Consider the following 27421-nt stretch of genomic DNA (forward strand, 5'->3'; position numbering starts at 1 on the left):
ATTGTTTTCCTTTGTCCTTGATAAATTTGTATCTTGATAATTAATATCGTCTGTCGTAAATATATAACAATAAAATTTGTTATCACAATTTCTATTGCTAACATAGGCAAGTCTTAAATAAACTTACCAGTCTTCTGAGGAGCAAACATTCATCATTCAAATGTTACCATTTCACTGTACCTGAAATGACTCCATTCTTCATAATGGATGTATGGTTCAATGACTCACATGCTGTTCCTCCACTGTTGTTAAATGAATTAACTTCAGCTTTTGAGAGGTTTTCTTGATTTATTAGAGATGATGAACTATTCTCACATTTTTGAGGAATTTCAACACTGAATTGCTTGTCTTTCACCCATCCAGCTAATTTGCAGCTGATTAAGGACTGTGGTACGCTCCCTTTATTCCTAGAAGTAGTTTTGTGATTAGTTACATAATTGAGTGCATGGTGAAAGTTCTTGAAAAGTTTATTTCTACCTGAAGCCAAATACCATTGTCTGCAGCAGGTTAGTTCCCCTGATTTTACAACTGCTATCAGAAAGACATTGCCCTGCTGCTTCTGAGGACAAGAACCTCTGGTTTTTTATGTTAATATTTCTATGCTGTATGAACTACCATATAAAGCATAGAAAAATACCATGTGTAATATAAACCAATGGAAGCTTAAAATTCATCACTGGGTAACCAACTCTTAGGAAAGAACATAGAACAACAAATAATGGGTATGTAGGTGCATCTTCATTTAAGCCTTTATGCTCAGATGTGAAAACAAAAACACACAAAAAACCCCAACCAACCCCCAAAAAACCCCACCACCAAAACCAAACCCTCCTAAGGGTACACCAACATAGTTCTTCAGCATCGAAGTTTACAAAAAAACAAAAAACAAAAAAAACCCCAAAAACCCACAAAAAACAACAACAAAAAAAACCAAACAAAAAACCCCACAAACAAACAAACAAAAAACAACCAAAAAACAACAGAAAAAAAATCTTATCTGCTTTTAATACAAGTATGCAACAATCTTCTTGTTCTAAGATTCTGAAGATGGCAGAATATCTGCAGTTTAAGTTAAACACACAAGTAAAAGCTTTTACTTCAATCTTCATTCGAGGAAGGATTTTACTAGAATTGATAAGAGATACATGATGGGGGAGTCTCAAAGCACTACCTGCAAGATAAATGCTCAGTACCAAAAAGGCTATCCTACAGACATTAAATTCAGTGTGAAATTCCATACTATCTGGAGGTTACTTGAAGATCACAAAACACAAGGCCCCAGTAGAAGAGGCTCCTGGATGTAAAACAGATTAACAGATTGAAGAGTGATAGAAATAAATCTTCAAACAATCAGAAAGGCTTACTGTATCCAAATGATCAGTCTTTTAGATTCCCCCTGCTTCAGAGTTCCAAAGTCAGTCATTCTTGATATTTTCAACTCTCCTTTGTCTCTGATTATGTCTTCATAAGGCTCATCCACATTACCTTCATTAGAGTGAGACTGTCTGTAAAAAAAATTTAGGTAGTGGTTTTTAAACTCAGCAGTTTAAAGATAGGCTCAGCAAATATCTTTGATTCAGCATAAGTTTAACAAACCCTACACGAAGTCACAGTCACAATATTTAGAAAGAAGCAGGTGAGACAGTTAATTTTTTTTCCTCAGCCATTTATACTTCCAAGACAATTAGATTAACTATTTTAAGCACTAACAAGCCTTTTGTCAGTAGCACAATAAACCAGCATAAAACTTTGAATACAAGACTAGAACGATTGAGAAATTAACTAATCCCTGCTGAAGAGCTGAATCAAATGGTGAGCGAAGTCATTATGGCTCTCTTTGGGAGCTGAACGAAGACGCAACGAAGAGCACGATTAGCACTGCAGCTAAGAGATGAAATGACTAGACTGGAAGTGTTGCACTTGTGTACACTTGCAAGTATGCACTTGTGTCTTCTGCTTACTGCTCCAATCTGAAATCAGCAAGCTGAGGACAAAATGAAAAAAGAGTTGAAAACCAAAAACCACCCTTGAAAACTTTTATCACATAGGACTGATGAAAAATGCCTATGAAACCAGTCACATGCTCTTCCCTGTCTGAAACACTGAGCACAGGTCTAAACCCTTGGTGTCTTCTACTTGTAGAAACAATTTTTTTCATGGTTTCTATTCTGTAATTAAGAAATGATTCATTTTGATAAAGTGGCATGGAAATAATTTAGAAATATTTTAATAATCTAACATGTACACACCCTCAGTATTCCTGAGTTATCTGACATACTGAAGTAGAAAATGAGTGCAGCTGCTTTTCATTAGCTACATCAATTTACTAGCCAAGCCCACTAGATGTCTCTCACTGCAGCCTAAGCTGCAGTTTTTGATATGGTAGGATGTACACTAAACCTGAGAAATCAGCCCTAAGGTCTACTTTTGTAATTTGGCTTTAGTAATAGTTTTCTGTATAAAATCCATCATTAAAAATAGGTGCAACTGAAAAAAAGATGTGAACAATATGTACTGTTTTGGAAAATGATGTAGACACTTCAAGTTTCATCAAGGTACAACTTATTATATCTGTTATCTCTAGAGAAAACAGCTTATATAATTCTTTGTAGATACTTTGAAGATATTTATACTGGCCTTGGCTAAATTTCCAAGAGATCTCTCAAAGATGATGTTTGAAAGATATCAGAATGTCCTTTTGCTCTCTTTTGAACTTTCCAACTGACAATTTATTTTTGGCCTGCAGAGTTAGACTATGTAATCCTGCCAAGACCTCAGCATGGAAAGTGATCAATTTTACAGTGAACAGAGCTATTTATTCAGGTGGTATTTGTGTGTTTCACAGGACAGACACTTTAACTCACAAGTCAAATTCCAGGTATTTTCTGAGGTCCATTATTGACTAGTTGCCATTTTGTGTAGTTGATTATTTCCCTAAATTTTGCTTCTTCTCCATACTGAACATCACCTACTTTTTCCAACCCTTCTGCAGTGTCAGTGTCCAGATTCTCCTCACAGCACATAAAACATCTTAAGTCCCTGCAGAACCTTTCAGTTCAATACTTACAAGCCTAATGAATCTCTATTATTCTATTATGAAACTTTGCCTTTTAGGACAGCTATCTGAAAAATCACTAACTTATACAAAATGGATTAAAGACACGTGAATTTTATAAGAGTTTTGCTGCAATTTGTTTTCAGACAGTCAAGACCCTACAAGAGGTGCACTCCCTGCCTAGCAATATCCCTGAGTACAGCTGCTACTCGTTTTGCTTCCCCAGTAGCACTCTCATGTTCCCACCTTCTGGAAGGAGAAAAAAAAACCAAACAAGGGCCAAATCATATCATGCCCTGGTTTTTCCAATGGTCTACTACACCTTCTAGTCAGCTAGGGAAATATTCACAGTATTTCTTGCTTAACAGATGCAATGAAATATAAGCTGCATATCTACACCATGTCTCTTACTGCTATAAAGAGAAGAAAATGATGTTACCCATCCTCACTGACTGGCACCAAGCAGAGAGCTCTCCAAATGTAACAGGACTGACTGCTCTCCACCACAATTGTGTTCACCAGATCATGCCTACGAGGTGAGTAACCATCTGGAAGCCTCAATGAGTCCAAAGTGAAAAATATACTGTCATCTACTGTCCCAGTTCTTCCACAGATGCTGGAAATGCGAACCTGTAATAGTTTGCATTCACTGTTACTTGTTGATATCTTTTTAAGCTAACAGACATACTAACATTGACTATTTTTTCCCCTTAAACAGCCCTTCTAGCATGAATGAAAATGCATTCTGAAATTTCAGTTATTCACAGGAGGTAAACACAGAGCTCTAACCCACAAACACTGAGCTTGTCTTCAGATTTAGAAGGGCAAAGAAACACAAGTACTCCAAATAAGCATTAAGTTCCCCTGAAGCACATAGTACAATATCTACACCAGGCTTAACCATGACACCTTTCTTGTGACATATTAACTTAAGTAATTTATACTTCCATACTAGTAATGAGAATAATTTTTTTCCTATGTTTGACGTGCAAATATTCAATATATAGGGTTAAGACAATAAACCATAAACCTAGCATAGCATATGCATCACTAGAGCAAATAAATATTTTCATTAAAATAAAAAAAAAGGGACTGTGGTTGTTTTTAAGCTGAAGCACTTGAATAAATTAAACACAAACATAATAAATTCTCATGTAGTTATAATATACATATGTTGGCATATATAATATAGTTATAATGAGTTATAATGAGGAGTATATAATATAGTTATAATGAGGATGACACATCCTCATTATAATTAACTGTATGAATTCAAATCAGCAATTCATAATACATAAGTTAGTTACTCTTTCTGTTCAACCCAAAATGCCTATGCATTTTCAAAACACCTTATTATTTTACAAACATGCTCTAAATAGATGAATTGATACATTTAACCTTTTAATTAAAAATGTGTTATACAAGATCTACCAATATTTGTAACTGAAACCAATTTGAAACCTCACTTCACCCAGGATTCCTCTGGCCAAACACAATGTTCAGAACATTTACCTTGTCTACTTGTTTATACCTCAAAGGCCTTACAGCAACTGCTTCACTCTTCCATGTTGCTGAGTTAATATAATATTTTGCTTGCACCCAGTCACCTTCATAAGGCCTGAAATCTATACAAATCAGAACATTTTGCAAGGTTAATTATTATTGATAACATTTACATTATTCCCCTACAGAATTAGTGTAAGTTAAATAAAAGCCAGAACAATGCATTATTTAGACTCACTGAGTTCAAAGTTCTCTTTGCAGTCCTTTGCTTTGCAGGCTATAGCAAACTATGTAGGAGATGCTAGTGGAAAAATACACCTGCTTCCATGTAACTTATGCTTAAATGCAGGTCATGCACAGTGAGAATGAACAGGCAGCTTTTGTCATCCATGGCTGGCTGTTTCACTATGTTTTACGGCATATTCTATTAGAACTTATTTGGGATGATAACTGAAAGTTTATCAGAAAATATTTCTATTGTAGACACAAAAATATTAAGAAAGAACAAACAAGAAGTCCCTACACACCTTCCCAGACATCATGCATTGCAAAGTATGTGTTCTGATTAATATAGCCACCATCCGCAGACAGAGAGGTAATACTGCCAATTAATGTCTTCTTATTTAGTTCAGAGGCATCACAAGCAGGACTGGAGTCTTGTGTATTCTGGATGGTGTCTACCTATTAATACAAAAATAACCCAAACATTTAAACAGCTGACACTTAGAATTAAATACATATTCCTACAATAAATATACAAAATTTCAATTGCTTATGGAGGCAAAGCTTCTTATTAAACAATTTCTTACTGTAGCTTTTACTTTTTGGACACAAAAAGAGTAAGTAATAAACAGTTCTCTTTTAAAGAGTGCTGTATGCTGCAGTGCTGACAACTGCTATAACTACAGGCTGATTTTTCAAATCATTCTCACACATCCCTTGCTCTAGGTCTACTTCAGATTTTTCTTCATCTGACAGGAGCACCATATCCAGCAGTGTGTCTGGACACAACTGGAAGCAGAAAAGGACTATTTGAGAAAGCAAACCACATGTTTTCAAGATGGTATTTATAAACACTACAAGTATTTCAGACTGACTCTGTCATTTTTTAGTAATTTAATTAAGAAAACCCCTAGAGCTGCTTCCTACAGACTCTTCATATCACCACCTCACCTCACATGTAGGTTTACTGAAGTCTGATCCAATCTGAAGTATATTATCATACAAAATTTTATGATTTATTTTGTTGAACATAATGTTTACCATTTACAATAGTAATAAATAGCCTCCTGTACTTCAGAGGTTTGCAAACACTACAGCTGACTATATATAGCTATTTTCTAGCCAATACTGTTTTATTTCATTAAAAGAATTATTACACAGTATTTCTTTGACAACATGAAAATCCACTGTAAAAAAAAATTAAAGAAAAATCTATATTTTGTTCCAGTCTGACAGACATATCTTCACCAGGAAGGTCTGAGAATATCAAACTTTCTCCAAAGTGCTTTTTATCATTTTTATCATAGAACTTTTTAAGTTCTATCATATGGGTAGAACATGAATAAGCAAACTGTTCCTCAGAAGACTAGTAAATTCACATTTTGTGTAGTCTACACATGCAGTTACACGTCAAAGTAATTTGTAGACCTAAAGAAATATTTTTAAGACATGAAAACACCTTTAAACTCCCAACATATATTTTGATACTTCTCAATTTTTCTCTACCAATAAAACTAAAGTTCTTCCTCATACTAGCTCAAACTGGCCTTCCTACTACTCCTGGCAGCAGCCTGGGTTTAAAATCTGCTACAGAACCTATAATGATTATTCCATGCAGAGTTCAATTAGGACTTGACCTCAAATAAACTGAAATCCAGACGTTTGAGCCACCATCCTTCCAAACCACATGGCCATAGCTCCAAACAGCAGCTGAAACAGTGAACTGAGCAGAGAGCTACCCAAGGCTGACCATGCTCCTTCTAAAACAAGTAACATAAACACACTGACACCACCAAAGCTTGAACTGCACCTTCCAGATTCTGCCCCAAACTGCCTGCTGGCAGTGTGCAGGCTGCAGAACTTGTACTCCTGTCTGCAATTAGAGGAGTACCCTTTAGATCACTTAAAACCCAAAGTTAAGTGTTAATATCTTAGTTATTTGGAAGGACATAGTACTGGTATTTAAGCATCACTTTGTAAAGTAGTTAATAATTATGCTTGTCAGGAAGCTAAATTTTCTCCTACAACTAGGGGCTTGAAAAGAGACTTAATTCTTCACCATGCAAAACAACTACAATTCAAACACTGTTACCTGTTCTTATCAAATGTTCAGGGTATCTCAAGTTTGTGCCACTATATGGAAAGTAAAGCAACACATCACAAAGTACAGAATAGTTTAGGTTTTTATTTATGCTCTTAGAACAGACTTTAAAGAAATTAGCTTTTTATTCTTGTTTATTGAATCAAGACTTGCCCTTGGACTTTGACTTTCTATGGAGTGTAGTCAGCTTTTGACACGAACCTGTCTGAAAGCTTTTCATCCAGCCACAAACTGCACTGCCAACAGTCTGAGATGCCTGTAGGGCTATGGCTCACAAACAGGAATAAGGAAATTCATCATGCTTTTGAAAAAAAAGTACTTTTGAAAATGCCATTATCTAGAATATACAGCAAAACATGCCACAACTGCTAAAATACTCTAGTTGCTTTGCAGATCCATATGCAGTTTCCCAGTTACCAGGTTTATGTATTTTGGAGACATGACAATATTGTATGGTATGGTGAAAGCTGTCAGTCAGAAGAAAAAGAAGGAACAAAAAGTAAGATTTAAACTATTCAATTTTCTGACTATGTGTACTATTTATCAAACAGCATTGACATTGCTTGTTGGAAAACAGTACTTGATTTTTATGCAAGAAAGTAATTTAAATTTAAAAAGGAGAAACAAAAGGAAGTAAGAAGAGATATAAGGTTATCTTACAAGACATTAAGTTTTTGATAGCACTAGAGCTGGTAATACTTTAGAAAAAAGACTTCCTGTTTACTTTCCTTCTATGTTTAATTTTGGATCACAGAATAAAACCATCTCCCCGTTAAGTCCTTCTTTGGTTTTACTCAATCTAAGAAACTACATTTGGTTTCAACATGATTTGCTAAGAAATACTCCCCTCAAAATTTGTGACAAGGTATAATCAAGCTTGAAATAGGTTTGCAAATGAAGTGCTAAGTAAAAAAGGTAGCGAGATCTCTCTTTTTGTAATTGTCTATAACATTGTTACCCATTTTTACAAGAAGTTTTGAATTTCTGTTCTTATTCACAAGAACATAAATTACTTCTGGGCAAAACCCCCAAACTTTGCACAACATCAAACTGCTTTGATTTTCTTATCCATTCATGTAACAATAACATAAAACTGACTGAAACTTGGAAAAGTTATACAGATCTGGAGTAGCTATGACTAAGATTCTGATATGATTATTGCAATTGATATCTTCTTATTCATTACATCTAAATCTGTATTCAGAGAAATCAGTTTTAAGCATAATTTGAAAGGAGATGGAATGAAACAATAAATTGACCCGCAAAGGCCAACTTATCCCCTCTGGGTGAAGAGCTTGCAATTTCTCCTATTTTGTAGCATTTGTGACGCTGAAACTATAGCAACTTCCAAAACAAAGCCTCAAGGTACTAACGGAGAAAGTGAGACTACCATTTATCTTCACCTCTTACCTCGACAGCCTTCAGGCCACCTGATGTTCTGTCCTCTTCCACAGTGGCAATAACTTCTTGTCCAACAGCCAGCAACACGTTTTTAGTAACAACATCCTTTGTGAAGACTATCATGTCATCTATCATCCCATAATCATGGCAAAGTCTTGTCACTACTCCTTGTACTCTTTTCAATTCTTTATCACCTGCATCAAAAGGAAAGTGTTGACACAAACCCAAACCACTTGTTTAAAAGACTATGCAAAAAGTTATGAATGCTACTAAAAGGGACATTCTATCAAAAGGCCAACCGGAAATAGCAACAGCTGCCAACTAATTATTTTCAAAATTAAGTCTTTAAGTCTTATGGCAATTTATGGCTTCAACCAATTAATAAAGCTAGTTAAATACAAACTACATTTTAAAACCAACATGCCTTAGGGTCTGTTTAAAAAAAACCAATTCATAGAATATCTCACACTGAAACGGACCCATAAGGATCACAGAGTCTAACTTAACTCTGCTCCCCACAGCACTACCTAAAACTAAACGATGTGACTCAGCACATCATCCAGATGCCCCTTGAACTCCGACAGACTCGGTGCCTTCCCTGGGACGCCTGTTCCAGTGATTGACCAGTGATCCTCCCAGCGAGGAGCCTTTTCCCACTGTCCAGTTTGAACTTCCCCCTCGTGTCCTGTCACTCATCCTCAGGGACAAGAGACAAGCACCCCACATGTCACAGCTCAGCTTTCTTTTCTCCAAGCTGAACGAGCCGAGTGACCTCAGCTGCTCCTCCCAAGTCACATCCTCGAGACTTTTCACCGTCTTTCTCTGCCTCCACTGGACTCACTACGATGGTTTGATGTTGTTCTTATCTTGAGGCATTTGAAACTGCACACAGGACCTGTGGTGAGGCTGCCCCGGTGCAGCGCAGAGCAGAACAATCCTCTGCCTCACCCAGCCAAGGATGCTGCGCCTGACGCCACCCGGGCGGGCACCGCCCCTGCACCTCACTGCACACTCCCAGCAGCAAAAGTAACCTCTTCTACCTAGGAAACAGCAAAAAAGTACTTCTGGGAAAACTTCCACATGCTCTGCAGTCAAAATGATGCCTTATAATCCCAATCTTCTCCTTACAGCCCTCCTTAAGGAAACAGGTCTGCGCCCAGCTCCGGTCACGTGCGGGACGAGCAGGCCTCACGGCAAACCCACAACCGGCTCGAAATTCCTACCAGAGATCGGCCATCTCTCATCTTCGTCATCTGCACGTCTCCAGAAGTAGGAGACCGCCTTAGAAAGGAGCGAGAGCATCCCGGAGCGCCTTAGCGAAGGGTCAGAGCCCCCAGAGCGGCCCCGCAGACGGAGCACGGCCCGCAGAGCGCGCGAGGCCGAGGCGCGAAACCCTCCCCGCGGCGCCTCGCGCCCGCGCCGCCCGGCCAATGGCGCCGCTCGGGCGGGTCACGGGGCCGCGCCACGCGCCTCGGGGGCGCCCGCGGCCCGCGCAGGGGCTGCCCCGGCGCCGGGAGGAGCCCTGGGCGTGATCCTCGGCCCCCAACGCGGCCCTCAGTACAACCCTCGGCCCCCAGCACAGCCCTCGGTGCAGCCCCCAGCACAGCCCTCGGCCCCCAACGCGGCCCTCGGCCCCCAGCACAGCCCCCGGTACAGCCCTCGGTCCCCAGCGCAGCCTTCGGCCCGTAGCGCAGCCCTCGGCGCAGCCCTCGGTCCCCGGTACAGCCCTCGGCGGGGGGCGAGGGGCCTCCCTCTGCAGGGGCTCAGCTGGCGGGGCTTTGAGGGCGCGGTAAAGGCGGTGTCGCACGAGGCTTAAGCTTAAAGGAAGAGGGCGCGTACAGCCTGTTGCTGCTAATGCTGCTGTCCGAAATTGTGGTAATACTGTATGACCTTGTTTCTGTGATGAGACGCCCGGAGCAGGGAGAGCTCGCTGCCAGGCTGTCACCGCCCCCGGGCCGGGCGCTCTCCGTGGCCCTGGAATGGGTCAGGCCCGGGGTCCCTCCAGGGTGGCGTGAGCGGAGTGCCTGGGGAGAGGATGCACCTGCCAATGGCGTGTCCATGGATTGCGATGATCTCAGTAGCAGCCAGTGTCAAAGTGATAGGATAAAGTCTAGAACATGATAAACTTGCCTAACAGGAAAAAAAAAAAAAAAAAAAAAAAAAAAAAAAAAAGGTATTTTTGGCGTAATATCATTAACGAAGGAGCTGCTGTAGTGCCTGAGGAAACACAATTTTATTGACTTGCTTACTATTTCTGTAGTTCATATTTTTACCAGTTTTCTTCACACAGTGCAGTTCAGGTATCTTGTTAAGGCCTTTTTGCATATTGTTTAACAAATACTGTTTAACAAAGCGAAGTTTTTTGAGTTGACGAGCTCAGCATCCCAGTAGTTTCAATAGGAACTGCCACATAAAGCTGTTAGAGGAGGTGCTCTCAGGAGGATGAGGAGAGCAGTGTGTACTTTTCTGTAGAAATCACAAAATACACGGCCTAAGTTGTGTGACTAAAGCAGCAATTGTCCTTGGCAGCTGTTTAGTTTCTCGTTGCGTGGTTCACTCAGCATTATTTAGGCAAAGAAGGGCTAGGAATGCATTTCAGTGGGTTTAACGCTTTAATAGAGTTCTGTACAGTTCCTAGAGCAGAATAAACTCTGGTTGCCAGTAACTGTGTGCAGGTTCCTGTGTCTCATTCTGAAGTAACTGAGATGACGCCATTGGAAGGAGAAACGTGAATGTCTGTAGTCAGTGCTGTTTTTAGAAAAGTGCTGAGACAGTGTTAGCCTCTTTTGAATACATTGATTTAAAGAATTTTAAGTACTGTTTTCTTTCACTGAATTTCCAGTGGGAGTGCCAGCAGGGGAGTATTGGCAAAAATGGGGTGGATGAAGAGATAGTGTTTTGGGAGAAGATGATGATTTACATGAAGGACTAACACAAAGGGGTTTGTATTATACTGGAGGAGCAAATGTTACTCTAGATGAGTAACATTTACATCAATTTGAAGCTATTTGATCTACATTTTGGTCTTGGTTCAGTAGATGCCCCAAGACATGAGCTAGAAGACATGGACTGAGGAATCAGCTTCAGAGAAACAAAATGCATCAAAGAGCTGCTTTTAAAAGAGGTGAAAATAGTGAACAAGGAATACAGGTAATGAGCTAAAGTAGCATAATTAAATATCGTGTGAAAAACCAGAAATGTTGTGAAGCTATTAACTCATCAGAAAATGGAAAAGGTGGTCAGGATGCTAAATGTAAACTTCACTTCAGAAGGTTCTCATGTGTTGGAATTGTTATACTTGCTGCAGTCTTTGTGTAAAATTCCTATGCATTCTTTAGAATTAGGAGGAATCTCTTTGTACAGCACATTTGTACCATATCTAGCACTAGAAGGTCTTAGTCATCAACTTGGGTTCTGGTTACCAGGTCTTGCACAAAAAAAAGAGACTTTCTCTGGAATTAGGAACATGAGATGAAGGGAACCTAAAATAAGGGCCGCAGAAATTTTTTTAAGTAGCAACTGAACTTTGAAATTTAAGTGGTTTTTGTTGGTGCTGGTGCCAGGTACAGAGGATACAGTAATTATGCAATGAACCTGTGTGCAAAAGGGAGATGGGCAATACTGAGATGTGCACAGGATAGAGGCTAGGGAGGAATTTCACTATAACCTGAGAAAACACTGTAATACCGTGCCTGAGAGAGGGAACTTCCAGGTACAACATTGGCTGAAGCACTTGGAATTGTGAACAAGTTGTTCTAGGTTTTGAACCCTGCTCTGGTCAGTGGTGCAGGACTTTATAGTTTTTTTTTTTTTATTCAAAGAAATTAGATCAAGTAAATACCTGAATATCTCAACAATTTTGTGTAAAAAAACCCAACCAACCAACGAACCAAAAAAACCCCCACAAACCTTCTCCCTAAACTGATCAAAAGGGTTAAAATATGATTGTGCTTTGGGTCTGTGATAATTTGTGTCAATCAGTACTTAGTATTCACTGAAAAAGCTGCCAGGTAAGCAATACCCATTTTCCATTAAACCATGGTCTTTGGAAAGTTACAGATAATGGAAATAGTTGTGCAGTGTTTCTTCTTTGAGCAGAGGAACAGTAAGGCTTAATTACTTCAGACAGTTCTGCTTGACTGTGCAATCCTTTTTTTCCCTCTTTTCTAGCACAGTTTACAGATGTGTCTTGCTGTGTATGGTGTATTAATTCCCCTGTTTAAATCTATTAAAACAACAGTAATATTTTAATATTCTTTCAGTATTGGCTGATATTATGAAAAAAGGAAAATCTACAGTCTGTACAAACTGAAAAGTTGTGCTGTTCAAAAGTTTTTCTAGCATACTTTGAAGGTGATGCCCTTCAGAATACTGAAGATTTAATTGTGTCTTGGTTACAAGAGTGTTTAAAGTTGAGACAAAAGACCCTGTCATTGCTGTAGCTGTCAAGGTGCCAACATCTTCAAGATAAAAACGTCCTTTTTTTCTCCCTTTTCATTGCTTAATAAGCAGGAGGACTGGATCCAATGCACGCTGGCCATTGCATGTCACTGCTGCCTGCTTGATTTAAAATATGTTGTTTAGTCATCTGGGTGTTCTGTAAGTACAAATGACGGCATGATGGAAATGTGCAGGGTTATCTGGACACTCCAGAAGACTGGGGTTAGTGGGAAAAGACGAAGAAGTGTTCTACAGTGGCAACAATTATCTTGACAGATTTCTAACCTCTAACTTTTGAGCTTCCCATCTTGTTTAAATACTGTAATACTTGAGCTTTTATCTGAAATTTTTTTTTCTAGGAGAAAGTACATTTTGCTCTTTTGGAAAGAACTCGTTTGTTGGATATGCGATCACTGGCTATTATAGCTAAAAGTAGTAAACTGCGAGGAAGCTTTTATTTAAGATGCTAAGTAAGGGGTAGTACTCAAATAAAAAAGAGACATGAAACTTTTAATTTGTTGGTCTGATTTGGGAGCAGCCCTATGAGATGTAGTACAGTCATTTTCTAGTGTGTTCTGTTAATTAAAATTCAGGAGGCATTTTCCTGTTCCCTGGCTTAACTGAAGTTCTTGCTGTGCTTTTGTTCCATATCTGAATAGATGTTGTTGAAAGCCAAAGTGTAAGGGAGAACTTTTCAAAGCCAGCATGACTCACTGAACGGTGAGAATATCACAAAGTGTACAGGCAGCTGTGTTCACAGGGCTGTTTTAAACTGACAGTTAACTTTTCAGTGGAAGGTAAGCACCAAGGTTTTTAACTGTTGAAAAATCTGCAGTAACTTAATTCTGATATAAGATACTCCTCATGGTATTTTAACAGATTGGCAAGCCGTGAGGTGAACAAAAAGGGATGAAGTGAACAAGAGAAATGATTGATACTGGGTAAACTTAGAAACAGTTTGCTGTAGCTGAGTTATTGTGAGTATGTTTGTTCATGGGACTCATAGGGAAGTCTGTCATTTTAGATAGCTGATAAAAAGTGTTGAAATCAAATGGAATTTATATTGAAACCTGTTTGATTATCTTTCCTGTCCTAGAGTTGAAAAAGAAAAAAGCTTTTTTAGAGGTGTGCACTAACTAGACACCTCTAAAACTGGTTCTTAGATCTTGAAATAAAATTTTACCCAGGTATCATAGATAGACAAACTTTCAGTTTGTTGGTACTTATACTGTATTATTAGGAACTGTGGCTGTAGGATGTAATTTAGTTAAGGTGTGCAAGTAAGTTGTTAGGAAGATTACATATTTTGAAATATAAATACATCCAGTAGCTAAATATTGCTTTTATTTATTTTGTCTTGAATACACAAAAAAACTAGTTGAGCACTGATCTGAATATGTGAAGGATCTAAATGATATATTTTTTCTTTCTTTGTAATTTGCATTATTGTTATTTAATTGCCTTTGTGAAGTGTTATGACCAGGGAAGAAGGTTACAGAGAAGAATTTAGCTATGACAGGATGCCAACTTTGGAGCGGGGAAAACAAGAGAATGGAAATTATATACCAGATATCAAATCCAGTGACCTTCAGCTGTCAAAGAGGCTGCATCCTTGCTTTAGTTACAAAACATGGATATTTTCTTTGCTGATGGGAGTAAGTACTTTAAATGATAGCAAATTAAAAAATACAGGTGAGGCCTTAGTGCTCAGCAATCTGTTCTTTTTGACATCATTTGAAGACTAAGAATTTCATCACTGATAGTATTGAAAAGAAATCTTTGTAAAAATAGAAATAGATTTAGCAAATTTCAAATGTAGCAATTCCTTGACTGCTGATATTCTTTGACTATATTTTACTAATCAGAGATAGTATATGAAGGCTTATTTTTATCATTGATATTAAACATATAAGCAGAGAATATGTGTGGTAAAGTAGTGGTAAATATCAGCCTATGTGTATGTATATGCAGTGCCTTTTGGTAGAATATATAAAGCAGGCAGACCATATGCATTCTTTTAAAATTATTTCTCGCTATTAAATGTAGTGTGGCTGCCATGATAGCATTTTGGCATTAAAAATATATTGGGGACTTGATTGCCACATTCATCTATCAAAGTTCAGTAGCAACATAATTATTTGGTATAATCATTATGTAGTGAGGCGTGTACTTGTGTTTCTTACATGAACAACACAGTGATTTGAATTTTTGTGTCACTGCTAGAATAGCAGGATACTCATCATGTACATCATATGCTTCTCCATGTTCTGAGCCAAGTTAATTAAACTTCATTATAGCAATTAGAATTTGATGTTTTCTTTTTCTGTCAGCTCATGTGTTTTGAAGCGTAATTTTTATTAAGAACTAAAATTGTCTCACTGTTAATATGGTAATTGCTTACTTTTGCACAGTGAATAAAAGTATTGCCTTATTTTTGTGGAAACAGCTGAGCATTTTTTCCTTTCTGACAAACTGCAAGGCTTGGATTTCCTTTTAGAAGTACTGTCACATGAAAAGAGAGCATAAGAAGTGCTGGCTTTCTTTGCATTAACTTTTCTCAAACTTAATTGTCCAAAGGGACAACTGTCTGTAATTTACTGAGTTGTAAATTTTTGGAGATTATAGTGTTTAATGATCATTTACTGGAGTCATTTTATCAAGAAGAATGAATTTCATGGAAAAAATTAAAATGCAGATTTATTAATAAACTCTTAGGTTAAATTCCAATTAGATTTTTCTCCCAAATGTTTAGTCTCTATTGACCTTTCTGAAAGACAGTGTCCAGAAAAGAAAGTCTGTATGCTAAACAATGTAAGTCATAGTGAACAGAACAGTCTCCTTCAGGGGGCAGTTGCAGAGTGACATAAAAGTGGCTGATGGGCTGGTTTTGTGCAGAAACAATTTGATGAGCTTCAAGCACAATTTCAACTTGTGGTCCCATAGACTGTTCTTCCAGCCTGCCAAAATTCTCTCCATGTTTGTTTATACATGCACATATGCTATGCTTATTTTCTGTTATTTTTTGACAAGGACTTGTTAAAGTTAAAGTTAAAATAAATTTCTCACATGAAAAAATGCCCAAGAGCCATTCTGTTTCTTGCCTTCCTCAGCCCTTTCAAAGAAATGGCTACTCAGAGAAATGACAAGGAAAAACAAAATAATGTTAGTAGAAGACCCTAATCACTCATTGCAGAGTGTGTAACTATGATAGTTATGAAGTAAACTGAAGAGACATTGTTGGATGTGCTGCTGAATGAAAGCAGAAGGAGAATTTGGAGGGATGCAGGAATATAGTGGAAGAAACTTCACTAATGTACCCCAATACTATTTTTGCTGCTGTGTTCTAGTTGGCAATTGCCCAGCTGCCCATATGCATAATGAATGTTGGTGGAGAGAAGCAGAGAATGCAAAGTAGAGACATAGCTGAGGTTTCTGAGACATTTTTACCACTAAACACTGCAGTTACCTTTTGAGTGTTAACTGAGGTATTTGCCAGGTCAGGACAAAATGCTTGATTTAAACATGAACGTTCATTATTAGGTCTTGGTAATTGCAAAACATCTTCAGAAGTCAGCATATTTTGATATTTTTCTTCAAATTTATTCACACAAAAACTTCATTCTTAAAAGTAGCTCAATTGGAAAGGGGTTGTTTACTGATTTATGTCTGACTAGTTGTATTTTAAAAACCAGTTTTATTCATATAAATCTATTTTATTTGTTGCTTTGCAGACTTGCCTCCTTATTACTTCTGGATTTTCACTATATCTGGGAAATATTTTTCCATCTGAAATGGATTATTTACGTTGTGCAGCAGGTTCAGTAAGCATTCTTAATTATTTGCTGTGGCTGTTCGACAGCAAATGCAATAGTAAATAATTTTTGTGGGTTTATATCTTTTATTCTGTCTTTTTCTACTGCTAATTTTCTTCCTGGAAGATTTAATTCTATTTATCTGTTCATTAAATGGATTTACATTGCATGGTTAAAGGAATAACAGTTGTCATAAAGACAACTGGGTTTGTGTTACCATTTTTGTTAATCAGCTGCCACTGGCATGCAATATTAATGTGCTGAGCAGTTTTTCTGGGCTTGATTTTAAGAAAATTTTCATTGCTATGTATTTGGGAAGTTTTTTTGCTATATGCTATCAAAATGTATTGTATCAGATTGTATCTCTATGTATTAATTTTTCAATTTATTTTGCCATAATATCCAAGTACTGAAGCTGACTGAAGTTCTCTTGAATATTATTATTTTACTAGTAAAGTGTGCATTAAAGATGGTTGATATTTTCCAGAGCCCATTTTTTTTTTTACTATATTTTTAGGGGTGCCTGTATATGTTTACTGTATTACATATGCCTAATTTGTGCTTTAGATATTCATAAGATAAGTCTCATGTACTTGCTTTGTTTATGGCAGTATTCTGTTCTATCATTGTTATTTTTTCAACTTGACTTATATATTTGTTTTTAAGTTAGGTCCAAGACTAATGCTTTACTTGAAACAAACAAGTCCCAGGACCTGCTCTGTGAATGAGTTATCACTTGGGTTTCCACTAAAGATGTTAAAGTTGGAGGAGATTTTTAAGTCAGTATCCTCACAGACACCTTATTCTCTGCAACATTGGTGTTAGTTACTGACATGTCTCTTTCTCTGCCCCTGATCTTGACTCTTTGAACTTAATGTTTAAAAATTTCCAGAGCCCTGGTAGGTCGTTGGATGCAGCTGGTTGCATTGGGTTTGAAGGTGTGTGTGTTTGGTGTCTGTAGGTGAAGAAGGTGTTAGAGTTCCTACTGCAGATGGTGGCATCGGTGCAGTCGGAAGAGCTTAAAGAGATGTGGAGCCACCTGGCCACCAAGCGTCTCATTCAGCCTGAAGCTGAATTGCTCTCTAGACTTTCACCATCTGGACTAGTAGTAGGATTCAGTTGCCTTAAGCATAGTCTTGTAGTGTTCTAGAGACTCCTATGTGTCCAGGACATAAAAGGATGTTTTAATTATGTTCAGTAAAGGTCATTTACGTGTTAAGGAAGTGCTGCCAAGAATTTTACGTATCAGTATTAATCTCTCTATAGGGTTCCATTGTTAAGCCATCAGTGTTCAGATGTGTGGGAAGAGAATTAAAAATGTGGCTTTTATTGCATGAATCATTGTTTAACATAAGAACCTTTTTTGTTATAATTTTATTAGGCATTTGTATAAAATAGAATTGGATCTGTAATGGAGCCATGTCTCTTGTGGTGGGGAGCAGCTGAGGGATAAAGAAATTAACTTTGTGAGACTTTTAATTTGTACATGACTTTACCATTTATCCTTGCCCTCAAGTATGAAAACATAGTTACCAGTGAGTGAACATCCCAGGCACAATTCTCCAAGTGTATCTTGACTCAGCAGATTTTCACAAGGTTCTTCAGGACTGTTTTGAGATTGGGCAAATTTTAGCTTACTCAGCCAGGATGATGTCTGTTTAAAGATTGTGCAGGCCCAGTTTGGGAGTAGCGCTGTTTTCTCCTGTTTAAGGATCTCAGTTAATTCTAGAGTTAATTTAAACTAGCAAAGGCATGAAATACCTTATAAAATACTTTCTTTCTTTTACTCATCACATTATGCTGGGTAGGTAGTAAAAATTGAGGGATATGGAAGGTATAACTAAATTTCTTTTAATCCTCAGACACTGACTTCGATTAGTGAGCTCAGTCAAGTGACACATTTTCTTCAGAGTTTCTGATCTTCTGTTTGTTTAAGTGTACTGAAATATGAATTCAGACGCATAAAATACATCTATACAAGTATATATAAAATGCATTGTGCAGAAGATCCCACTAGTCTTCTCTTTTAATTTTCCCAGTGTATTCCTTCAGCAGTTGTGAGCTTTGCTATAGCAAGGAATAAAATTAACGTGGTAAGTATGAATTTTTATTATCAATTTTCTCTCTCTCTCTCATTTATCTCTATATATGTGTGTATGTGTATTCATATTCCCTCGTGTTTAAAATAAGAGAGAAACCCATTCTGAAACTGTTTTTCAGATACCAAATTTTCAGATTCTATTTGTCTCTACATTCGCTGTTACAACAACGTGTTTAGTTTGGTTTGGATGCAAACTTGTCCTCAATCCATCAGCTATAAATGTAAGTTACTAAAACAACTACTAATTGTGATGCATTTATCTTTATTAAAAACCAGGTGGGGAGGACATTAGGTGGCTGGAGATCATGTGTCATTACTTTGCTGCCAATATCCCAGTGTTCTTGCTTGGTCTGTGAGGAGAGATCATACAGCAGTAACTTTACCTTTCTCTTTGCCCAATGTTAGTTACCTGCAATAATATTAACAAGAATCTAATTTCTTTGCTGTTACCTTTTCATTTTTGTTATTTACTTCTTGTACCTAGGACTAAGTGAGATAGTCCATCAGTTTAGTTACAGTACTTCTGGATTCAAACTTGTGCGTCTACTTGGCACTGCACTGCCAAGTGTGACATGTGGCCATGCCAGCTCATATCAGTATTAGTGCTGTGTCAAAGCACGTCAAAATTATGGGAATTTATACTCTGGATTAAATTAAATTGTTCTGCAGGCCACACATTTGAAACCTCTTCTTTTGCCTAACAATTCCTGTATCTTCATTGTAGCACATTTTCTGGAAGTTTACCACAGTGACATTGATCACTGTTTGTGGAGTTAGTACAACTGTACAGTCTGTTGGGTACAGCAAAGCACATTGTTCCAATCATCATTTCCTAAGCAAAAGTGAATTTCAGTGTCCATAAAAACTTCCTAAATCTGCCACTTACTACTTTTTTCAAAAAATAAGTGCTGCAAGATATATGTTAGAGAAAGACCCAGCTTTCATCATCAATAAAGCAGGTCTGACATGAGGAAACAATAAAATTCTGTTCTAAGTTGTTGAGTGATGGTTTGCTGTAATTGTGTAGGTTTGGAATAGTGTCAGTTCTTCCTAAACTTTTCTTACTTTAGCCCAGTGGCCTGACTGACTACCAGATGTTTTCTTGGGCTGCCAATGGAAAAAAAAATGGTGCTTTTGAAGACAAGAAAGGGAGATCCACTCTGCCTAACTTGTGCGCCTCTAAGAAATTATTCAGTCCATGTAGTGTAGGTATCTACCTCTTTTCATGAGAATAAGGAACAAAAGAGCAATGTTAAGTACTGCATTCACTTATTTGTCTCTTGACTATGAGCAATGGCAGCATCCATGCTTTTGCACAACAATGTAGTGTCTGTGAGAGTCATGAACCTGTGAAGAGTGTCTGGGAAAGCTTTACCAGCACTAAACAGGGCACAGAACTGGAATCCTTAGTGCAGTTCTTTGGTTTGTTGTTTTCATTCAGCATCGAATATGGTAGTGCATCATTTGGGATTGCAACCCAGGAGTTGCAGCCTGTGGTCCTGCTTCCCCTGAGAATCTTCCATTAATTGCTGCAGTGTTCTGGTTTCACATGGAAGGGCCTGCAAAGAGCAAATGTACCCAGCAAACACTCCCTTATCATAAGCTCATCTTCTGGAAGACAGTGATAAAATCTTCAGGCAGAATATTTCCATAAATGAAGTAAATATTTCTTTCTTAGGTTAGGCATTCTAAGTATTATGTTCTTGAAGTTTGTCAAGAGCCAAGAAAATAGTTAACAAAGTATGTAATCAGAAGATGTGTCTAAATCTGACAGAAACCAGACAACCTGCTTAATCATGCTAGACTCAGCCCTTTCCTTTGTTTTTAATATGGAAGACATAACTCATTTGTGTCTGGGATTTTACTGACAGATAAATTTCAACTTGATTCTACTTATACTGCTGGAAATCTTCATGGCAACTACTGTGATCATTTCAGCTAGGTCTACTGAAGACTGCTGTACAAGAAGGAAAGTAGGTACCCTTAAGGGTTGTGCATGGTAAAAATCTTCCATTTTCCTGTATTGCATATGCTGACAATTTATTGGGAACTCGAGTATATAACTCCGCATGCTAAAACTATATTTGAACTATAAGTAAAAGTACCATAGTAAACAGTTATTGCTTCTTTTATCTTTTAAAAGTGCAGTGACCCCTCTGCAAAATTATCTGTTGAAAATTATACAGCACAGAGTTCTTTGAATATCTTATGAATGGTCATGGCAAATGTTTTATTTCTGTTTTGCAGAATGAAACTGTGAAACATTAGATGTGTGAAACATTAGAGTACTGTAACTTGTATGTATGCAAGCAATACCTTTTTGAAGCCTGATGTAGAGAAAATATTTGTCTTGTATGCTAGTTTGGTGGTATCTGGACAACGAATCTTGGCTTCAGGAGTTAGGGCTATTGATAAAATTTTATTTATTCACAAGTGCTTTCCCAAACCCCACCCTAATTTTTCTGCAACAGTATTTCTAGGTAAGAATGAAGCAAACATGCTATGTCATTCAAAATACTGATTGATAAATTGTATAGTGCCCTGTCCTAATTTGGCTCCTGCTGATCCACATCTGTAAAATCTGAAGGTTCAGGAAGACAGTATATTCTTTGAAGGTGAAAAAGGGTAACAAGATGACAGTATTTTATTATTGAATGGTGGCTGTGGAACAGCTAATCTGGGACTAATTAATTTGGTTTTAATGTAATTAATGAGGTCTGATGCTGGAAAACATTGTGATGTGTCACTGTCACCTCTTCTGGGCCAACCAGATGTTGCACACCTCCATTAGGATCTGTAACAGGTTGTTCAAGATATTAGAAAGAAATGCATTGTCTTGTGTATTTTTTATAATTATTTTTTTATTCCCCTCTAGAATACTGCATATGACAGTGCCATTGTTTTGAGCAATGTCAGCTTTCCTGCTCGAATTCTGAAGTCATACTCAGTAAGAAAAGCATTGTTTCATTGAATCAATTTACTACTTTGTCTTTCTAAGTGCTAAGGTTCTTTAAAGCCAGGAAGAGATCAGTGTAGTTAAGAACTGAAAGAATAAAGACAAAAATGAGAGATATATAGCAAAATATTTCCTTTTAGAAGATTGCAAGATAAATTATAACTGCTCTTAATTATGAGGAGGAGACTACTTAATGACTTAAGGATAAATGGTGTAAACTTAACTATTGTTCAGGGGAGCTAATAAATAAAAGCATAAATATGTATAATGAAGCTGATCTTGTTTTCATTTAGGCTAGCTAGTGTTTTGCCGTATTTTAGATATGGAAAACATAGACTTTATGCCTAGCTAGTAGCATAAATGCATTTGCAAGTAGGAAATTTTGCATTCAAATACATTGTTAATAATTTTTGTGCTCTTACTTGTTTTAGGTAATTGAGGTGATTATTGGAATTTCATCAGTATTTGGTGGAATAATTGCTTTGAATATGGATGTTTTAGTCTCAGGCCCATACCTCTCAGTAACGTTCTTTTGGATCTTAGTTGCTGTAAGTAGTGAAAATGGAAGCTATTCTTTTAAAACAATGGCTTTTATTCAAAATTTTTTCCCACTTTTCTCCTTCCTATTGGAGTATTTATGTGGCTTTAGTACTGCTTGGGAATTGCAGCTTAGCAAATGAATTAGCACTTCAATATACTTAATATATGTAGTATTTTTGGTCTGTTTTGGTATGCAATGCTTCAGTAAAGTGTTCTGAAACATTCTCAGTCCTCAATTCAGTAAAATGGAAATGAGTGTTAAAACAAGGGTATTAGAAGTGAGGTGTTTTGTCAAAAAAGTCACAGATTTTAGAATATTTCAGGCTGCAAAAGAAAATGTTGAGTTTACTTTTAGCATGGTCGAATCCTTAGAAGATCTTATTTAACCTCTCAGTTTTAACTGTTTTAAAAGTCTGAGACTGTGCTTGGTAACCCTTAGCCCTGCTAACAGCCTGTACCCAGGAGTATTGGATTCATCAAGGATGTTGTGCTACCCTGCTTGCCACAAAGGAACTGATTAGGAAAGAAGACAATGACCTTTAGGTTTATATATATGTCTGTAAAATCCCTTTGCATGACATGGAAAAAGTTCATAAACAAGCTTTTCAGTATTCAGAAATTACAAAAGAAGAAAGCTGTGAATAGTGGGAATTACTTTAACTCAGTTGTAATTTTTTGTAATTCTCAAGTCAATAAATACTTACTTTGTTGCACTCTTTTGTTTAGTGCTTTCCAAGTGCTATTGCAAGTCATGTAGCTGCTGAATATCCAAGTAAATGTCTGGTAAGTGTGTAAAATTCTTGGATTTTGTCATTAGGATGGAATAACGCTAAGAAAGTCTGCCTGATAGTGGGAACTAATCAAGTTTGCTCACTTGTTTTTGCCTGCTTCTACAAAATGTGACAGAAATATATAGCAGGAGTGTTAGCTGGTATCCCTTAAAAGAACTCTGGTAGGTCCTTTGGAGGCTTTCATCAGTTCTAGAAAAGAATTTGAAGAGGTTGGTTGGTTGGGGGGTTTTTTTGTTTGTTTTATTTTGTTCCGTTTTGTTTTTTGGATTTTTTGTAGTGGTTCCTTGGGAAAAGATACTGCTATAGAAAAATTACATGCCTCATATGGTATGCCAAGAACTGCTCTCAGGCTCCTGAGATGAGGTTCACTTTTTCTTTCATTATCAATTGTGGTTTCTGAAAGAAAAAATCAGGTGTGCAGGCTGTACTGGATCGAGAACCTATTTTAAACAAATTCTTCATCTTCGTGATTAGCAACAAGAACTAATAATATTCAGTAGAGTACATTTATTCTTTCAATGTCCTGGATGTGTAGTTAAGGCTCCTTAAAATATCTGTTCTAAGTAATAGTCATGTGACCATATTTAAGTGAGTCACAGCATAACCACAGTTGAAGTCAGAATATAATCCTATAGGGGTGATATTTGAATGAAGCATGGCTGCTCTAGTATGGCAATAATTTTTCCTCAAGGCATTCAAATTAATTTGTGTAAGATTTTTTTAGGTTGCAAGCCTGCAATATCTGTGGTTGATTCTTGTTACGTCATATAAATTGAAGAATAAGTGGTAGCTTCTACCCTGGCTCTCCAGATTGGGTATTGCTTCCTCTATGTGCATATGGAAGGCACTTGTAAAAGAAAACAAAATTGTCATCATCTCTGTTGAATGAAATATGAATTACAAGCCAACAGTATTTTGGCTAGGAAACTTAGGTTATTCAAAGCTTGCTTCTGTATCTCCATGAAATGTGGATGGCTCTTAGTATTTGTCTTTTATGTATAATCCTACACACTTTTACACACTTCTGTTATGCTTGCTTCAAAGATACATAGCTCACAAACCAGAGTTAATTTTTTTAGATTATTATTTAACATAGTAATTATTCTTATCTTATTTTTTAGGTCGAGGTCCTGATTGCCATTAGTAGTGTTACTTCTCCTTTGTTGTTCACTGCTTCTGCATACTTATCCTTCAGTATCATGCAAGTTGTTGACATCTTTAAAAGTTATCCACCTGCTGTTAAAGTATGTGTTTTTATGCAATTGAAAAAATAAACCTCTGTATGTTACGGTAGCAAGACAGTAGTAACTTAGGAATATATGAAGACTATAATATATATAAAAGGTAATACATTATAAAGATTGAACAAAATGTTATAGAAATTATTTTAAAACTCTTGTTTAACTTGTGATATAATTGAAAGTAGGTTACATCTATTAGCACCCTGGAACTGTAGTTTTAAAAAGATAGGACTATTCTAGAGACACAGTAAAAATAATATACAGTATTCTAGACATCTTGAAGCTTTTACAGTTTGTAGTATTTAAATTAAAGATTCTAGTTTTCCTTGAAGAGTACATTTTTCTGTCCCTTAGGATGTTTACCAATTGTTGGGATTGTAAGCTTACACCTGGATTCATTCAGAGTCTGGATTGGGACAGAGAAGAAAATGTTTGTGGAGTTTGAACCATTTCAGTATGAAGAGTTACTTGTGCATTGCTGAAGAACTTTCTAGGGCTCTACTGGCAAAGTGTTTGCTGATCCCTGATGCTGTTCAGAGAACCACTTAGAGGCATTAGACCAATGTCATTAAGAGTCGTTACTCTTGGTATCCACTAGTCATTAAGTAGTCTTTTAACTTTAGAAGGAAAGCGGGAAAATGTTTATTAAATTGATATCTCAGGGACTGGAAAATCAACTTCTGAGTGTGGGATCCTGTTTTTATCCTGGAGGAGTGTTGTTGAACCTCAGGAGTGGCCACACTTACATAGCCTCTTTCAGTAGCTTCTCCTGTCACACATTTGGAGACTGATGACTACACTGTCTAGACTGTGACAGTCGCATGCTGTGACCCTGCAGAGCATTTCTTACGTTCTTTGCTTTGTGTCTGGTTACAGCAAGAGTGGGCTGCTCTGCACAGGGCAGTGAACCATGGAGCAAGAGGTAACAGCAAGGCAGAAAAAGAATGGTAACTTGGCAAGCAGGGCAGTCCTATAGCACCCCAAAAAGTAGTAAAGCAAGGTAGGGCCAGCCATATCCAGGTTCAATCAATGGTTCAGTGATTGTCAGGTAAGTCCACAGTACTGAGGCAGATCCAAGGTCTTCCAGTAACTCAGGTCAGCAGGGCAAGGTCAGAGCCAGCAAGGCACAGGTCCAGGCCCAAGCATAGCTGACATTGCTTAGGTCAGAACCAGCAGTAAGACAGTATTTTAGAGGATAGTTTTCTCAATTCAGTTCTGTTTCCAGAGGAAAATATAATTTGGCAAATTAACATTTTCTTAAAAGTTACAGATCTCTTCTACTTTCAGCAAACTCAGACACTAAAATTTTAGTTGAAACTTCATGCTGAAATAAACTGTAAATCATAATTTGTTTTTAAAAATCTAGATAGGAATCTTAAAAGTATAGAGATGGAAACATTATAAAATATTTAATTCAAGTAGTTAACAATGTATGTCTATTTTCAGCAATCTTATGATGTACTTCTGTTGCTTCTGATGTTGATGCTGCTAATTCAGGCATGCCTTACTATTGGAACTGTAATACAGTGTGTGAATTACAAGACAAAAATGAAACTACAAGATTCAGCATGGACACTATCACAGGTTAAAAAACAGGAATACAGAACAACAGAGGTTTGTATTTATACCCACTAGAAAATTTGAAAATACCTATTTTAAAATATTCTTTTTTTTTTTTTTTTTTTTTTAGTGTGTTGTGGTCTTAATTCAGACCACAATTAAAAGCTGTCCTATGAAACTTAATTTTGTAATCAAGAGATAATAGTTTCTGGTTAGATGATAACTGGGCATGACATAGGGCACAGAATTGTACCTCTTAGGCTTTCCTCTGCTGTACAGAGCTAGACCCTGTATCCTTAAAGACTCTGAGACAGTAACTCATGCTTACTGCACTTGAAGAGAGTGCTGGATTCAGTCCAGCACTGGATAGAAAGTGCTGGGAGCACAGACTGAAATCAGTCAAGTCAGTAAACAGCTGTTAATGCAAAGTGGAAGCTTTGGAATTATGTCCCTCAGGCTGCTGAGGATATTTGATGTAGGTTGCTTATTTTCTGGCTCTGTGTCCTGAGACTTAGGTTCTGTACAAAAGATGAAGCACAGCAGCACTTCCACTGCCGGGGATTATTTACAAAAGTATCCCTGCTTTGCGAGTCACTGAGAAATTAGGCAGGAGTTAAATGCTAAAAGGAGCACTTTCTCCTCAAAAGCAACAGGTTTTTTTTGCTTACCTTTTAGTATTTAAACGTGAATAATGTTATAGGTGAAGTTGTAAGTCCCTTTGGCTTCTGTGTTCTCAGGCAAGGCCTTACTTTGCTTGCCTGTGTGTAGGTAAATCTTGCTTCAGTTGCACCACAGGGGGCTGATTCTGGGTTAAAGGTTTAGGTGCGAAGGCTTTCACTCATAGTTTAGAAAAAAATCTTGAAAGCATATCTTAAGTAACAGGTTTAAAATAGGAATTTGGCCTAAGTTTCTTAGACCCAAGTGTTTCAAGTATTATACAATTTACACTGTTATATTTTATATCCTAAATATAAACTCTATAATATATAAAATGATACAATTTATAAATGTATAGAATATTTTAATAGCTCTGGCTGTAACTATTCACATTTGCACTCTCCTGGCTTCTGTCAGATACTTATTTGCTTGAACTTCAGTTTTTAATCAATACATTTTTTCATGTTTGCATTTGTCTGAAATTTGTTTACTTTTAGGTTTCCAATAATACCTTAAAGGATTTTGACAAAGATAAAGCTTGGAAAGCAGTTGTGGTGCAGATGGCTCAGTAGTTTGGATTCTACAAATGCAGCCAACACAGCACAATCCAATAAAATAAATCAACTGTTTGAATTAAGGTTTAAAAACTTTTCCATTTTTAAACAGCAATATAGTTGCAGCAGTAGGAGCCATGGAATAACACAGTACAAGATGTATCTTTCTAATAATTTTAAAGTTTGTTGATAATATTTTTAACATGCCTCTCTTTTCTGTTGGTATCTGTAGTCTAGTGTTTAGAAGATACCTTTAGAAAAAGGTAATGAGTCACATGGATTTATGCTGATGGCAAAGTAAAATATTGCAGTATGTAGTAGCTTCATGTATTTGCAAGAGATTGTTATAACTGCAGTTATGCAGTCAGTGGGACTGATAAATGCTTTTGTAAAGTTATGAGTACAAGTCACAATTGATGTTTTTGCTTATACTTCACTTTTGTAGGAGTTGTAAAGTTGTTCTGCATCATATTGCTTTTTATATAAA

General features: G+C 37.1%; 2 protein-coding genes across 3 annotated transcripts in view; one reads left to right on the top strand and one right to left on the bottom strand.

The window, feature by feature from the left end:
• MOV10L1 (Mov10 like RNA helicase 1) overlaps window positions 1-9584 on the bottom strand; it is a gene marked incomplete at both ends in the record, with an annotated part of 30295 nt that extends 20711 nt beyond the window's left edge. The window contains 6 exons of the mRNA XM_083860619.1: window positions 1365-1505; window positions 3495-3685; window positions 4568-4680; window positions 5086-5239; window positions 8292-8476; window positions 9506-9584. Of these exons, the coding sequence (XP_083716745.1) occupies window positions 1365-1505; window positions 3495-3685; window positions 4568-4680; window positions 5086-5239; window positions 8292-8476; window positions 9506-9584 (863 nt within the window). The remainder of the gene's footprint in view (window positions 1-1364; window positions 1506-3494; window positions 3686-4567; window positions 4681-5085; window positions 5240-8291; window positions 8477-9505) is intronic.
• Window positions 9585-13401: 3817 nt separating this feature from the next.
• Window positions 13402-27421, top strand: MLC1 (modulator of VRAC current 1). 2 transcript variants are annotated; one of them, XM_083860673.1, is made up of 12 exons: window positions 13402-13519; window positions 14194-14377; window positions 16454-16543; window positions 18574-18627; window positions 18755-18856; window positions 20507-20608; window positions 21511-21582; window positions 22023-22139; window positions 22858-22914; window positions 24044-24166; window positions 25610-25777; window positions 26878-27421. In XM_083860673.1, the coding sequence occupies exons 2-12, from the start codon at window positions 14198-14200 to the stop codon at window positions 26950-26952; spliced, it is 1140 nt and encodes a 379-aa protein (XP_083716799.1). In that variant the 5' UTR covers window positions 13402-13519; window positions 14194-14197; the 3' UTR covers window positions 26953-27421. The 2 variants fall into 2 exon arrangements, with proteins under 2 accessions (XP_083716799.1, XP_083716800.1); XM_083860674.1 differs by lacking the exon at window positions 13402-13519 and adding an exon at window positions 13629-13699.

Source organism: Zosterops lateralis, assembly GCF_965231275.1.
Source record: "Zosterops lateralis genome assembly, chromosome: 4".
Classification (NCBI taxonomy): Eukaryota; Metazoa; Chordata; class Aves; order Passeriformes; family Zosteropidae; genus Zosterops; species Zosterops lateralis.

What these genes read in the sequence shown, in the direction of transcription:
- MLC1 (XM_083860673.1), top strand. Translation starts at nt 14,198, where the DNA reads ATGACCAGGGAAGAAGGTTACAGAGAAGAATTTAGCTATGACAGGATG. An exon ending in TCAATCCATCAGCTATAAAT is followed by an intron (nt 18,857 to 20,506) that starts GTAAGTTACTAA and finishes TTTTACTGACAG; the next exon opens with ATAAATTTCAACTTGATTCT. An exon ending in AATATCCAAGTAAATGTCTG is followed by an intron (nt 22,915 to 24,043) that starts GTAAGTGTGTAA and finishes CTTATTTTTTAG; the next exon opens with GTCGAGGTCCTGATTGCCAT.